Genomic DNA, 16,915 nt, shown 5'->3' on the forward strand with positions numbered 1-16,915 from the left:
AATTAGCTATGAAAGCTTTTCTAGTGAACTTCCAGTGATCTTTAAAGATCACTGGAAGTTCACTAGAAAAGTTCACTGGAAGTTCACTGGGTTTTGGAACAAGATCACTGGAAGTTCGCTGGAAAAGATCACTGGAAGTTCGCTGGGTTTTGGAACAATTTTTCACTGGAAGTTCACTGGGTTTTTTTGTAAGGGGATGGATGTCCCATCCTTCATAATGGAAAAACTTCATTAATACTTATAAATATTAATCGACGAATGTTTATCGAGTTTTTCATAAATTGATCAACTCGGTGATAGCAATCAAGTTCCGAAATGGCATGTGACACCTCGACATTATATCGATTGTGCTTCTTTATACGTTTATATTCAATTGGAAATATTATATTTGTAAGTAACGAATATGAAACAGGTTGGAAGAATAGACTTTAGAATGTTGATCGTATAAATAACTAAATGGTTTTGTGAAATTTTTATAAAATCAAAATGTAATTTAATGTAATGGTCTATTAAGTCTGTAAACTACGCAACTGAAACGTCACTGCTAACGAACCTTGAGTAAATATCAACGGTGTTTACTTACACAGAGTGTCTTATTAAAATCTATGGTAACAGAAAAGGACACATGGTTGATAGAACTCTGGCACATCAAAATGTTTAGCTGATTGCTATAAATAAACCTCTTACGGTTTATGTGGTCTTGTGAACGAATGGGGTCTATATTCTTTTGGTCCGTTTATTTTTCTAAAAAAGTTCTGGTAAAATTTTTTAAAAAACTCAAAAAATTTGTTTCAATTGTCCTTTAGTATTTATTTCGCTCCGCCATCTCCATTTACCTAAATTGAATAGTTGAAAATATTTTCTTTTCGAGCAAAGACCATTGTCACTCAAAATTGATCAAGTTCCATAATACTTGATATATCATTCATGATAGCCGCTCTACTAAGTTTGTTTTTGTAAATAAGCAGTTCAAGTTAATAGAAAGAATTTCCAAATCTTTACAACGTTTGTTTTCACGGCATCATGGCTGCTGATACCAATTATGCTTAAATAGACTTTCTAACAAACAAATAAGCCAACCTCATGAAAAGTCAATACAATGTAAAAACAGCAAAAAGCACAATGCACTTTTTATTAACATAATTATAGTTAATTTACAGTTAATTAAATTAGCTTGGCTTACTAAATTAAAAAGTAGTTTAGATGCTGGTTTCTATCTTAAGTGAGAGATCAAAAACTGATAATCGCTAATTTATTTTTACACATAAACAAAAATTACTATAATAGTTAGCAAATACATTTCAATAACTATTAAACTATTAATTCTTGAAATGTTTCAGGTACAAATAAACTTAATGCAACATCACAATAATTCATTTCTCACAATTTTAGAGCTAAAGCAAAAACGTAACAATAATTATAAAATGTTAATTTATTTAAACAGTCACTTTTTATTTAAACTTTTCATCTGTTTATCTGTAAGTTAGGTTCGAGTTATTTTCATGACACTTCCTTCAAAAACGATTCCAAAAAATCAAGCAATTTTCATCACTCTAAAGAAAAATATACAAATTAGAGATCTTTACAATCAATTTGTTGTAACAATTTGGAACAATTACCATTAACATTACTTATTTGATGGTTGTTTATCTTTTATTAAGTAAAAGTTCAGATTATCTATAACTTTAAAAACTTATATAAACAAATTATAAAATATTATATTTAAAATTTATATAAGAAACCTTTGATACAGCTATGACTGAAAAAGTTAATTGTTCATTATTTTTTACACTCAGGATTATGCTTCAAACTATTTTAAAACATAGTTCAAAGCATTATCCTGAGCATTTAAGATTTCATAGAAATTAAATATGAAATTTACTTGCCACATTGTTATCATCAATACTGCTTTTAAATTTCTCCAACAAAAGTTACTTTATTTATTTGCAACCAAACATGATAGCCTCGTTCAAGAAATACATTGCAATAGCTTTTTAATTTGCACAAAAATTGTTCATTCAACATGTGTCAATTGTAGCGTCTCTCAATTTTTCGGCTTTTTTAGATTTACCTGTTGAATCACACTGTAAACAGCATCCCAATCAAATGTATGTTATTCTGAATTTCTAATACATGCAAACAAAAACTTTTTTTTCTTCTAGTATAATTATCTCTCTTTTAATATCTCTGATAGCAATAATTTTAATGCTGGGCAAATCTGGTGTCTAGGGGAATATTATTTTATATTATCTTCCTTGATATTGATCAAAAGATGGTTGAAACTTTGAAAGTAACTTTATGTCAGGAGAAGGAAACAATCATCTAGTTTCATTTTTTTGATAATTGGCTCATTAGAAAATATAACAGAAGAAAGGTGCTTGTATATAAGCCTGTTATCTTATCTCATTCTTTCAAAGACCATTTTTGGAGAAGATGCAATAAAATCAACACCATCATCGCTAAACAATGATAAATCTTCAGGATCAAAAATTTTTCTTTTTTTTTTTTTTGTTCTCATTTTTTCATCTAAGATTACAGATCTTTAGAGAACTAACGCTAGCAGTATTGTTAATATTATTTTCTTCTTTCATTCTTCTGCAACCTGATTAACCATTTCAACTACCTAGTTGAATCCTCCTGTCGTCGAAGATATAATTGATTGATCAGCTTGCTTTTAACCACCTAATGTTCAAAACAAATATAATGTTTAAGGCAACTAATTTTTAAAGTAAACTTGAAAAAAACTTAAACTGTTTTATTTCCCTCTGGTAAAATTATCCTTTTACTTATTTTTCAAAAAATATTTAATGTTTTATATATTAAAAAACTCAATAAAATATTAATACCTTTAAGAATTAATGATAATAATAATAATAATAATAATAATAATAATAATAATAATAATAATAATAATAATAATAATAACAATAATAATAATAATAAAATAATAATAATAATAATAATAATAATAATAATAATAATAATAATAATAATAATAATAATAATAATAATAACAATAATAATAATAATAATAATAATAATAATAATAATAATAATAATAATAACAATAATAATAATAATAATGATAATAACTACAATAATAATAACAATAATAATAATAATAATAATAATAATAATAATAATAATAATAATAATAATAATAATAATAATAACAATAATAATAATAATAATAATAATAATAATAATAATAATAATAATAATAATAATAATAATGATAATAACTACAATAATAATAACAATAATAATAATAATAATAATAATAATAATAATAACAATAATAATAATAATAATAATAATAATAATAATAATAATAATAATAATAATAATAATAATAATAATAATAATAATAATAATAATAATTGTAATAATAATAATAATGATAAGTAGAATAAGAATATGATATTTATTGATACTTAATCTTATAGATTACCTATATACTTATGACAATGATGTAATAATTGATGTGTTATGTTTGTTTAAGTTACTAATATTAGTAACTTGTTTTTTTTCAAAAGCAGTTAATATAGGATTCCAAACAGGAATTTAACTTAATCAAACAAAATTATCTCTAATTATATCAAAATAGCTTAAATTATAATTAAATGTAATTACTTTAAACTGTGTTATGAGGATTCTTGTTTAAGCTATTTTTTAAGGGAAAATATCAACTCTTATAGAAATCATTTCACTAAAATATGAACTTTTAAGTCATTATCACAATTCTTAGTATGTTTTGAAAACCTGCATTTGTTCTGCAAAATATCTTTTAAAACACAAAATTATTAATCAATTTGTAAGTTACATATGAATTCACAAATTTATGCTGCGCACTTAAAACTTTTTACTTAAAGAAAAATGTGCATTAGGTTTATTAATTCTAGCTATTAATTTTTAGATAAAATATTATTAGCAATAATAACTCAGAATATAATTACTTGGCAATAATTCATCCTGAAATGGTAAGCAGAACTGTAATACTGATTTTACAACAAGCTTTTCTCAAAAGACGTCACTTTTAATACAACTGCAAAGTGCACTTTATGTATGGTACATCGAAATATTGGAAATTGAGTCTTGTAAAAGACTTCTGTTATGCATTATTTAAAAATACAATAAGTTATAGCCAATTATAAAAGTGTATGGTTCTGTTAACATTGAAAATAGAATTGGATAGAATGTCTGATGCTCATGTTTGATATTGCAAAATTTTTAAAATAGTTTTAAATGACAATAGTTGTAACTCAATACCTCTTTTTTTGCATTTAGCAATCGCTGACAAAGTGAGAATCTTTGCTGTGCAACTTAAATGAATCAATTACTTCATTATAGTGTGCTACAATCTTTCAGTAGTGTTTCGGCCAACAAATATATTCACGAAAAAAATTATATTTATTCTTATGTATGCACAAAGCTCAACAAAATATTCAAAGCCAAACTAATTATTAGAATCTTTTACCTTATCTGCCGTTTTTGTAATTACAAAAGTTTGAAAAAAAATTACATCATACTTGACTGATTGTTCAGATGGATTACAGGGCTTAACCTATTTACTTTTTATCTAATTGGTAGGTGACACCTCCAAAGGTCATGCCCTCACCCATTTCTAAAACACAAACTTTTCTGTTTCACTAGCATCACTGTCGTTTGTTTCTGATAAATACAATCCTTTAAATAGTTAAATAGTCTTTTATTAAATAAAACAAATTTTGCTTTAAACTAGCCTCGATGTTTAAATCTGCCTTTTTTTGTAAAAATGTCTTGATTCTTTTAGGGCAAACAAGTTTCAGCACAAAAACAAGTTACTGGAATATTTATTTTGTTTTAGTAAAACGTTATGTTGTAAAAAAAGGTTATGAAGATGTACTAATTGTCTCATAACATTTCCGATAAAGCTTCTTGCTACCATGACTTCCATAAAATGTTTTTTAAAAGTTCTTTATTCAATCTTGCTTCTTCAATTGATCTTAGAAATTCCACTGGAACAGGAAGAACTTTTTGATGAGAGTATTTCTGGTATGACTTCACATGGTTATGCCAAAATTATTTTGAAAGATATTGGATTGACTACAATAGCTTATTTCTCATTCTCTTTCAGATTTTGCTTCCATTTTACCAGCTTCAACTGCAATAACTTCTAAATTACCTTTTCTTTTAAACATTACAAAAACTTCTCATTCTTTTTTTGATTTTGTTGTTAATGCAGCTTCAAAGTCTGGATAATGTTTTTGTGTTAGTTATATGTGTCTTGTTAAATAAGATATGAACTTTGTCTCATAACATTTCCGATAAAAAAAAATCCAAAGTTGATGCAGTTTCTTCTTTTTTCTTACATTCTAAAAATGTGAGTTAAAAAAAAAAATCTGCAAAGTTTGGGATTTAGCCTTAGTTACATTAATTTACAAATAATGTAAAAAGAAAATTTTAAAAAGTAACTGAATGTATTTAGGTATTATGGTAGGCTATTTTGGACTAAAAGACTTATAAAATAATATGAAGTAAGAAGAGTTTTTCTTTTATGATAATTTTTCTTGATTTCATTGTATATAATACTAAGAAAGGTTAAAAATGTTTGGAATCATATTGTGTTTTTTAACAATCATTAACATTTAGCTTTTTAAAGTGTTAAACATTTAAAATAGTCCCTACAAAAAAGTCAGCTTGATTGTTAAATCTGATTTTTGTGTTTCACATCTACACTTAGAAAAATGCTTTAAACTGTTTTGGTATATTTAATATTAGCTATCTGTAAACTTATGTGATTAAGAAAATCACTACTTTAATCCAAAATAAGTTAAAAGCAATTAACTTAACTCAATTTTAAACTCCTTAAACATGAAAAAACTACGCATATTGCATCAAATGGAATCAAATGAAAAAACTACTTCAGTGACAGAGTGGCACTGAAGTAGTCAACCTTGCTAAAATAAAAACACACTTTGTGATTAGCCCCAAAAAATGAACAGCCCAAATAAGTATAAAAATGATTTTTGAAGAAGGCTGCAACAATCTTTAACAATTATAAAATGATTCAACTAGGTACTGTTAAAGCTTCGTACACACATTCATCATCTGATAAAATGTACATAAGAAATTTAATAAGTCTTTTTACCTTCGATATCCTCTATTGCTCCATTTTCATCTGAAATTCCTGAGACAAAAAAGAACTGCATTTACAACTTCCAGGAAAGAAAAATTCTTTTAGTGAAGTGAAAACATTTTTTATGTTTTAGAGGACAATTTTATCAACCTGAAAAGTTACTTTATTAAAAATTTTAGGAAATCCAACAGTGAATGAAAATAATTGGAAATATTAAGGGTCTGCGTATTGTTTCATTTCTGTATCGTTCTTATCATTCCGATATGATTGCGGAAAAAAAGTGTCATCGGATTGACAAGAATTCCGGTATATACCGAGATTTAAGCTAATTACAAGACCGAATAAATTTTTTTTACCGATTTTTTTGTCGCAATTATTCCGGTAGCTTTTTTTTTTCCGCTATCGTATCGGCATGATAACAATACGGAAATGAAACGATACGCAGAACCTTAGAAAATATGTTAACAATTATTTTTTACAGATGCATTTGCAAAGCCTTTTGAGTGATTAACATAGTGTCCTAAGTATTCCTTGTATGGAGTTGCATTAAAACTAAGTAATTTTTTTAAACTAAATCAAATAGTTAATACAAACATTTTAAAACTTAAATGCAAGCAAAATTAGTTTAGCTCCAGTATTCAATATTCTTGTGTAAAATCCATATATGTAACTGCCAGCAATTGTTTCATTTTATAACTTTTCTTTATTCTTCAGTGTGCTCTTTGGAGCCAAATTCCCTTTACATTCTATAAGTTTTTATATTTTAAATATTTGCATGCAAACACTCTAAAAATTATTTAAGAAAAACCATAGTTTGAATTTATGTAATATTTAATTCAGGTAATATTATTTTTACATTAAAATGTTTCCAAAAATGCATAAACATTTCCTGACCTTTTGCTTTTTTAAAACTCTCTTTTGAAATAATGCGGCTCTTCCTTTCATAGTACACAATTATTAACTACGTCAATGGAGAAAGTCATATATAATATATTTTTATCTCTAAATCTTAAACTCAAACTGAAATCAAAGCTTTTATTTATTTCCTCAAATATAGTTGGTCTGGCTGTTAATTTGTCTTGCCATGTAGTCTCAATCACGTTAGTAACTTTTGCCACATATGCATCAACTTTGCCACAACTTTTGCATCCTTTACATACCACATTAATTATGCATCCTCTTTATGTAAACTGGGAATGTGACTTAAGTTTATTCATTTACCAGATTTGATTTCATTAAGCAAAAAGTAAATCTTTGAAAAATAGTATAACACTGTGCCATGCTAAGGAAAAACTGCTAAAAAGCTCAAATGTAATTACAAGAGCTTACAAATCAGATTTTTTGTTTGAAGAATCCACACACAAATACAAAATTCAGGACTTGCGTTGGCAAAAGTCATTCCTTGGTTGTTGGACATGGCTATGTTACAAGTAACGGCTGGTTTTATATCTGCAAAATAATCAAAGCCGCTAACTTTTAAAGCTATCATTGAATTGCTGTTATTATAATCTTTAAAAGCTTGATTTCTCTATGAACTGTGTTCACGCAAATATTCAATCCCTTTTTTAAATTTATAAAAATAGTTTGTTTTGTGTTGAGATAAAATTTTTTTATCTTCGTTTAGGAGACTAATTATCAGGGACAGCAATAATTAGCTGGGACAGATTATTGACTTCCACGCCCTCTATCTCGGTGGCGCGTAATTCAATAAACAAAATTTTTGATATAACAGACAAACCGAGAAAGTCAACATGTTGAAATTTTGTTGCAATTAGTATTTTTTTTTTCGAGAAAATTGGCTTTTAATTAACTTCACAGCCATTTGCTTGTTTTTGCTTGTTTTAACTCATTTTTTTGAAAACTAACGCTGGTGTTCCTTAAACTCTTTTTAGGAAACTGAGTTTGTAGTTATGAAATATTTCATAGTTTTATGCCGTCCATTTCACCAGCATCTTCTAAATGTCGTAATATGAATCAGTTAATACACATTTAAATTTCAATTATGATAAACTTGTAAATTAGTGACATAACAACTGTATTGGTAAAATAACAAACGAATACAGTACGAAATTTTCAATGGTACTCAGATCATCTAAAAACAATTTTAAATGGACTCCGTTATGCAATAGGGGACCAACCAACATTTTCAATATTTCGAGATAATTAAGAAAAACAATTTTAAAACCAGACGTAATTTCAGTTTTACAATATGAAATTGTTAACAAATACATTCACAGCCTCTTGCTAATGTGACTATAAGTAGAATATTATTATAGATATTTATAATTAGCCTTTTTTCCAACTAATTACTCATTTTTTAAAAAATATTTGGTTGGTTCCCTATTGCATAACGGGGTCCCAATATTTCTAAATAATTAAGTTTTTAAAATTAAATATGCTCTTGATTTGGCATGAATTTTTAACTAATTAAAAAGGTGGTACATACAGTGGCGTACCTAGGGTAAATAGCGCCTGGGGCAAACACCGATCTCGCGCCCTTCCTCCCCCACATAAAGTGCTTAATTACAATTTTTTAACAAGTGATAACACAAACTTTTAATAAAACTTTATTATTCATTATAAATAAGCAATTTTTTTATGTAACATATATTACAAATTTATTTTTCTAGCTTTAATTGCTGCAAATTTCTTAATAACATTGTCAAAATCAATTTCTTCGGTAATTTCTCGCTTTATGCTTAGTAAAGCGAGATCGCAGAGACGGCTTTGGCCCATCGAAGCTCTCAAGTAAGAGTTAATCAGTTTAAGTTTACTAAATGATCTTTCACAACTAGCTACAGACACAGCTATTGTTAGCAATAATTGCAATGCTATACGCATATTAGGGAAAACGTTTTCGTCTCCATATTCAACTATAAACATAAGTAGTTGCTCGGGACTTGATATTTTTTCCTTACGGCTAGTAAGCAGCACTCTACAGCCCAAAATTTATTCGTACAGTTCTCGTCCATCCACATCAGAACTGTAGACTTCGCCAAATTTTTTACATTGATCTTTTAAGTGACTGATTTCCGTATTGAAACACAACCCTTATACATCAAGAAGAAATCCAAATTTTTCATCAATTTCCATTAATCGAACGCTTCTTTTTTCAATTCATTGAAAAAAGAAGCGTTTTTTTTCATCATTTCTTCTTTTGTTGTTAACTCAACATCTCTATACATTTCGCCATCCATTCTTTTTTTTCTTCTTTGACGTCTTTCAAATTCAACACCCCATTCGTTGCAAATTTGAACTCCTTCTTTTATTGAGTCATTAACTAAGACTTCTCTCTCACTTTGGAAATAATCTTGGAGCAATTTCAAATCTAAAGCTGCATTATGAAAGTTCATTTTAGGGTCCTGCAACCTCTTTTGAACACGGTCAATTCGGCCAAGAATCTTGTTCCAAAACCCTAGCAATTTGAGAAAGTCATACGTTAAAATTCTATTATAAAGCTGCTTTGCATCGCTTTTCGTTTTATTTGACGAGCTTTCGTCTACCATTAAGTTCTGAAGAACTTCCACTATTTCATCAATGTAGGTGTGTACAGGTTTTACTGATTCTGTTTTGGCGCTCCACCTGGTATCGGAATCGGACTTCAAAGTAATAGGCACAGCATCTTTAAGTTTTTGCCATCGTTGAGTTGATCTTGAGAAAAAAACGTAAAGCGCAGCGATGGTTCCAAAAAAATTAACCATCATTACTTCTTCGTTAGCCGCATGTACGCCTTCCAAATTAAGACTGATTGTCAGAATTGACAAATATTGCAAGGTTGTTTTTTTCCTTTATTATTTGATGCACACCACCCTTGTGGCCTGCCATTACAGCAGTATTGTCATAGCATTGCGACCTGCAATTTTCTACATTCATATCGTCATTTTCTAATTGCTCCAATATTGTTTGAGCTAAGCTAGCTGCATTCTTATCGCTGAGTTGGATAAAGCCAAGGAAAGATTCTTTTACATATACTGTTTTCTTCCAACAACCATACATACCTCTATAAACTATATCATAAAATATTGGTTCATAGTCATGTCTTTTTGATTTATTTTGACAAAAATAAAACTACAAATAAAAAAGATTAAAAAAAAAATTACAAAAAATAATTATTCTTAAAAATAATTATGCAAATACCCTAATTATGCAAACTTTTTGTTCCAATATATCTTTTTATTGCAAAAAGATATTTAGATCAAACTTCGCAAACTAATCAATAATGGTGCAATGCATGTTCTGAAGTTAAAAAATGTTAATAAATCCAAAGTATAACTTTAATTTGCTCAATTACAATAATTCGGGTAATTTTCCCTAAAAAGAAGAACAAAAATGCGTAAATAAGTAAGTAAATAAAGTAAAATAAGTAAAAACAAGAAAATAATATTTTTTTAGTTCGAAACATAGACTTCTACGTAAAGAATGAATCCTGAAAATTTCAACAAATTTGACGTAACAGATTTTAAGTTAATTACGATCAAAGTTAAAAAAATGGGAATCTGATAAAAACTCGTTAAAAGAATGAAAACTAATCTAAACAATTACAATAAAGTCTATGAACACAAATATAGATAGAAAATGATATAAATTCAGCTATCACCCTGGTTGCTAAGACCGTTGCTAAGGAAATAGAAAATTATAAACATTTCAAATGCTAAATTAGAATAATTAGAATAATTTAGATGCTGTTTAATCTAATTTTGATCCTATTTTCAGAATCAGCAACGTCAAATTGACCCGAAAAATTGATAATTAAAATTTTAAGAATTTTGAATTTTTTGAGGTAAGTACCACCTTAATGTAAAACCATGCAATGAAGATATTTAGGTTTTTATTATATTTTATTACAAAACTGCTCACTGTCATTATTAAACCAAACGAAAGTTTTAATGATAGTAAGATAAAAATACATTTTTTTTGTGCTAGTTTTTTGTTTTTTTTTTAAATCTAAGTTAACTAAGGGAAATGACGAGTGACAGATTTACAGCAAACCTTTCCTTTCAATTACTGTGTCTCAGGAGGATAACATATATCAGGGAGTTTATTTCCAAAGCATAAGTTTGGCAAAAGATATAAACAATTAAACATACCTGACAAGCCTGAAAGACGTTGCAAAATTGCAATCAAAAACATAAAGTCAAGCTGTTTCAATTACTAAACAAGAAACATAAATCTCAGGAAAAAGGGCGATGTATTTATGCAATTCCCAGAGGAAATATTCCAGATACCCCAAAAAAAGTCTTTACTTGCAAAGGTCATTGGACTGATTTCGAAACTTGTCAAGTTCATTGAAACTTGTCAAGTTCATTCACAAACTATTTTCATAACTAGATGAGTTGGAGCTCACCAGGATGGCCATTGATATAATAGTTTTAAATGTCTGTGTAAAAAAATGAACAATTATAGTTTTCTGTTTCCATTCACTAGAAGTTTTGTAAGCAAGGAGTATATTGACAGTTCTGCTACTCCAAAAATTTTTAAAGTAAAAATTAGCATGCAGCTTGAAGGTTTTATATTTGGAATCAGATACTCTGTTAAGCCCCTACACACCAATTAAATACAATAAACTACACCCTAACTTATCAAGGCGATGACGTATTTGGAAAAACAATCCTGATAATTTCACGGCTGCTGTTTTAAGTTTTGTGATTTGCTTATTGTTTGCAAGAAAGAAATTTTTATGCAAACCACTAACAGAAATATGCAATTGGAAAGTTGCCATTCTATATGACTAAAATAAAGTAAATTTGAGATTACTTAAAATGATTGTTTTGATCGATGATTAATCAATGATAAAATGATTGGTTGAACTCGCATGTTTAAATATGTAAAATTTTATCTAATTATAATCAATGAAATAAAGTATTTGTTTCATAATCTTTCAAAGTTGATGCTTGCTTTATCAAGATCCTTTAAAACAGCCTTGGGTACAGCAGAGTATATTAGTCAATAGGGTTTAGATGAATTAGATGACTCAATATTTTATTAAAAAGAAATAGGAGGCTACACCAACTTAGCCTCCTACTATATTCTATACTAGTGCAGCCTCTATAACCCACCGGCTTCTTCCATTAAAGAACTCAACAGCTGATCTGAAACAATCAAGCGTCAGTATTTCAATCGATCACTTACAGCCAATAAGTTTTTCCATCCATGTCTTCATTTCAAGTCTCATTAGATTTATGATGATGACAGAATTTATGGCGAATGTATATAAAGAGACTCCATGAAAATTTATTATCAAACATTTACTTAAACGGTTATTACATGCTAATGACACCTCGGTCAACAAGAACCTGCTTTAAAAGTGTAATTAATCCAGTGGCGGATCAAGGGGGGCTAGGGGGGGGCTATAGCCCCGGGCCCCACAATTTTAGGGGCCCCGATTCAAAGTAAATAATTTTTTATTAACTCTGAAAATTAATTCTTTTACTAACTTAAAAGAGCCAAAGTTAAATTTACTAAATTGTCTGAAAACAAAAGCACAAAAATAAAATAACTGTCAACAAAAACGCTGCATTATATATTTTTTTCCGGTCTTTGACAACGAAGGAGCGCAACTACTTCTACAAAAAAAACTTAGCTCGTTTATTGAAAAAGACTATTCGGATAAGAACAAAAGAAAGGTAATTAAAAAATTGAGCAACGGAGAAAACCAAGTTGATTCTTTAAGCGTATCTGACAAGTTTCGAGTGAATACATTTTTTGTCATTATTGACAAACCTGTGACACAATTAACTATAAGAAGTGATGGTTACAACCACGTAAATAAGTTATTTGGATTTCTATCGAAGCTGTTAACTATTAGTACCATGGAATTGCAAATTAGCGCGAAAAAAATTGTAGACGTCTACTCAAATGATTTAGAAGATAGTTTCATATTTGAAATAGAACAATTTGTAACATTATTAAAGTTGCAGCCTCCGGGGTTTTTTTCGCATAAAAAAGATAAATCTGAGACTGAAAACACATTGATTCCTCTGCATGTTTTAAGTTGGATTGTTGAAACCGATATTATTGATGTATTTCCAAATGTTTATATAGCATATCGCTTGTTTCTAACTATTCCCATAACAAATTGCGAGGCTGAGAGATCATTCTCTACTCTTAAAAGAGTTAAGAACATGCACCGATCAACAATGGTCCATAGTCGTTTAAGTAATATAGCAAGATTAACTTTTGAGTCAAAATTATTAGAAACTTTGGATTTCAGCGATGTGATTGCAGATTTTGCGGGAAAGAAAAGCAGAAAAAAATCACTCAACTTAGTTCAATAAAATAAATATAAAATTTGTATATAAATAAATATCCGTGATAGCGTTTTCAAGAAAGTCTTAGTTTTACTCATTTTTGTCGTTGTTAGTGGAACGGGGCCTCCTACTTTTAGATAGCCCCGGGCCCCGAAAAGTCTTAATCCGCCACTGAATTAATCATTTATGTAAACCCGGAGTAATGTATTTACATAGCCCAAACCAATGATATATATTAACTAGACATCTAACTCAAGCTTCCGTAGCGAAGCAAATTGTTTGCCAGCCAGGTTTGTTTTTCCAGCCTGAAATGACAAAATGTTAAATAAAAGCAAAACAAAAATAAATTGTCAGTTTAAATAAAACGGCAACCGGCATTAAAAACTTTTAAAATCTTGCTTCACTTTTTCTTACGGAATTTTTGTGAAGTTAGACATCGAGTTAATATATATGATTGACGTAACCGGATAAAAAAACCGAGACTATATAATTTTTTAAATTTTATTTAACACTAAAACCTTGTAAGATATAATTTACAAATTTAATAAAAAGTATTCACTTTAACAATTATTACTTTTTTTTTATCAAATATTTTCATTATTTGCAAAACTGCAAACAATGAAAATATTTGATAAGTCAAAGATCTCTAAGATAAAGCTGAGCATAAAATGCTTTCCAACTTATTTTTAACAAGCAGCTAAATAACTCTAAACATTACGACTACTATAATTAGTGAGCCATTTTTTTACAAAATTTCTACCCGCAGTTTTTGGTTGCAGTTGCGCGTCATTCAGGCCTATTATGCAGTAGGCCATGGCATACGGTCAAAAAAAACTTTTAAATCTTTAACAAAACGAAGACTAACAATCTAAAAACACTGTTTTGAAAATATCCCAGAAATTAAAACCTTTTTAAAATTTCTCGAACGACGTTAAAACTTTTTTTGAACCGAAAACAAATTTTTCGAAAATTAATTCAGCCAAATCATATTTAAGAAAACAACATATTAATAAGGTCTGATGACCATTAGGTTTTGTCGACTTCTTCTCTGATTGGTAGTTCTTTGCTAAATTTTTTTTTTTTTTTTGGTTTTCCAGCAGCAAAAAAAGTTTCTATTAACAAAATTAAAATGGAATATCATAAAGTTGAAAGTGAAAGAAACAAAGCGTAGTTTTTTATTTCTGATGGTTGTGGTTATGTAAAGAGCAAATTTTGCTTTAAACAATTTGCAGATGGATCACCAACTTTTATTTTATCAATGTTTTCTTGTTTAGTATCAGCTGAACTTGTTCAGTATACAATATATTTTGTAAGCACATTAAGTGTTCCAAGTTGACTTTTATCTTAAATTCAAAAAGGAGTGTTTTTTTGCTTTTGGGTTTTAGTTAATTTGGTTTATCGAGACAATAAATATTTTAAATCTATATTGGATGCAATTCAGCAATTTCATTATTTGATGAAGGGAAAATTTTTTCGACATTTTGTACTTTCGGTATAATCATGTAACTGCTCCTGAGTTGAGGAACAACAATTATATTCTTCTTTATAAAAAGAAAGCCGGAAAACGTTTTCTTTATTTTACTTATTGTGATTATCATTACAGTTAATCACACATTTTTCATTAATACATAAAAAGTCCCCAGTTCCGAGCCCCAGGACTGCTTGTAGAAGGCCTTAATTTGGCATGAATCAGAAAGATAAAACTGGTTAGTAAAAACTTTAAATTACAAAAATTATTTGAAACTCATTTTTATGGGGATGAAATAATAATAATGAGGTTTTTATAGCTTGAAAATATAGAAACTATTCTAATGCGATGAGAAATGTCAAAGTATATGGCTACATATATTGTTTAATTACATAAAACATACTGTTATAAAATACTTAAAAAAATTAAAAAGTTAAGGTGGTAACCCTTGAAATAATTTATTTTTTGAGTTTAAGCTATTTATTGATATATGGTAGTAAAACTTGATTCTATTTCAAAAAATAATAAAAAAAAATCATTCAAAATTTTTTTTTTGCCTTGATTATCCAAAAATAAATTAGTTAAACTTCAAGCAACATCTCACTATATAATAATTCTACAGCTTTGAAATTTTGCAAAAATGTTTATTATATACAATATTTTCATTTGTCTTAGGATTTTTTGATTTGCCTTGATAACTCCAAAGTTATGCAAAATGTTTCAGAGTTAATTTATTTAGTCAATCAAATAAGTACTAAATTTCATATAAATCTGAAATTTGCTCTTTATATTACAAAATCCTATGAGAAATGATTTATCAATGTCTTATAAAAATGTCCTAAAAAGTTCAGTTCATAAATCCATACCATTTTTAAAAAACCATGTTTTAAAATGTGGAATGTCTCAAAAATTATTAAACCTGGGAAACGAGACTTTTAATAAAGTATTTCAAAAATAATGCTTAAAAACCAATACACAATTATATCAGTATGTTGACAATCATGTTAAAAAAACTTATTTATGTTATACATTTTTGAAAAGCTATTAAAATTCTTAATTAAATATAATAGAAATATTCTTTTTGAAAATTTCATTAAAAATCAACATTTATTTCTAGGGTTACCACCTTAATTATATAAATAGCTAATTATGTAGACTTGGCGAGGTCCAGGTTTGAACGGTTTGAAAATACTCGGTGCACGTGTATCTCAGTGTATCTGCGTTTTGAAAATTCGCAACATATAGTAACCAGCTGCGATTTCTTGAAACGTTACTGACCACAGTTTGTTATTTTTTCTTCATTGAGATCTCGTTGCTGAGGTAAGCGTGCTGAGTGACTTTTAAGCAAATAGTTTACTTTTTTTTTTTTACTTATTTTGTTTAATTTTTATTTTTTGTTTTTAAGTACAAAAAGTTAAATAGCAAAAAAATACTTTTTTTTTTGTTGCGTAAAAAAACAAAATAAAATTAAAACGAAAATAACCAAAATTCGCCATCTTCAACTATTTTTTGAAAAAAACAAAAACAAAAACAAAAACAATATAATAAATAATCCAATTATATTTTAAAGATCTGAGGCCAATGCTATAAACATTAAAAACGAAGTTTTTTCCGCAAAACACCAACTTTTTACCGTAAAAAAGCGAAGAAAAAAAACAGTCGATTGCTATAAACATTCAAAAAACTCCGTTTTTAAGATAAAAGCTTCGCTATTAAATCCAATTTGGATTTAATAGCGAAATTTTTATCTTAAAAACGGAATTTTTGTATTATCCAATGCTATAAACGAACAAAGGAATCACTTTTTTAGATAAAAAATGCGTTTTTTCGAAAAAAAACTTCAGATAGATTTTTGATCTCAATTGTAGATATTTTCTTCGTGATTTTTGGCGGCTATTGTGGAACAACGTTAGCACTTCAAAATCATTGAACATTCTTTGTTTGTGTTTTTATGTAGATATTTTATAGATAAAACTGAAAAGGATTTTGGTAACTCCATAACATACTAATCACTTAAAATCTGCATTTAATCGATTATTCAGTTCCTTGTAGTGTTTCGTTAATAAAGCATGCATGAATTTA

The 16,915-nt window shown here is 27.9% G+C and overlaps 1 protein-coding gene and 1 long non-coding RNA gene across 6 annotated transcripts; both read right to left on the reverse strand.

The window, feature by feature from the left end:
* Window positions 1-1,238: 1,238 nt before the first annotated feature.
* Window positions 1,239-6,372, reverse strand: LOC149876461 (uncharacterized). Of its 5 annotated transcripts, none has more exons than XR_016448726.1 (5): window positions 6,269-6,372; window positions 6,131-6,169; window positions 4,270-5,354; window positions 1,887-2,682; window positions 1,239-1,553 (listed from the first exon to the last, which is right to left on the reverse strand). It is a non-coding gene; the product is annotated as an uncharacterized LOC149876461 (long non-coding RNA). The 5 variants fall into 5 exon arrangements; XR_016448729.1 differs by having other exon boundaries at window positions 4,270-4,322; window positions 4,478-5,354; window positions 6,131-6,364; XR_016448725.1 differs by having other exon boundaries at window positions 6,131-6,364.
* A 2,300-nt stretch (window positions 6,373-8,672) lies between these two features.
* Window positions 8,673-10,552, reverse strand: LOC149876462 (uncharacterized). Its single transcript, XM_090075381.1, has 2 exons — window positions 10,256-10,552; window positions 8,673-10,125 (listed from the first exon to the last, which is right to left on the reverse strand). Exon 2 carries the CDS (start codon window positions 9,820-9,822, stop codon window positions 9,211-9,213), a length of 612 nt encoding a protein of 203 aa, XP_089931507.1. The 5' UTR covers window positions 9,823-10,125; window positions 10,256-10,552; the 3' UTR covers window positions 8,673-9,210.
* Between the last annotated feature and the right edge of the window lie 6,363 nt (window positions 10,553-16,915).

Source organism: Hydra viridissima, unplaced genomic scaffold (genome assembly GCF_058129835.1).
Source record: "Hydra viridissima isolate aposymbiotic clone 2 unplaced genomic scaffold, HvirCarnegie_v1 scaffold_20, whole genome shotgun sequence".
NCBI lineage: Eukaryota > Metazoa > Cnidaria > Hydrozoa > Anthoathecata > Hydridae > Hydra > Hydra viridissima.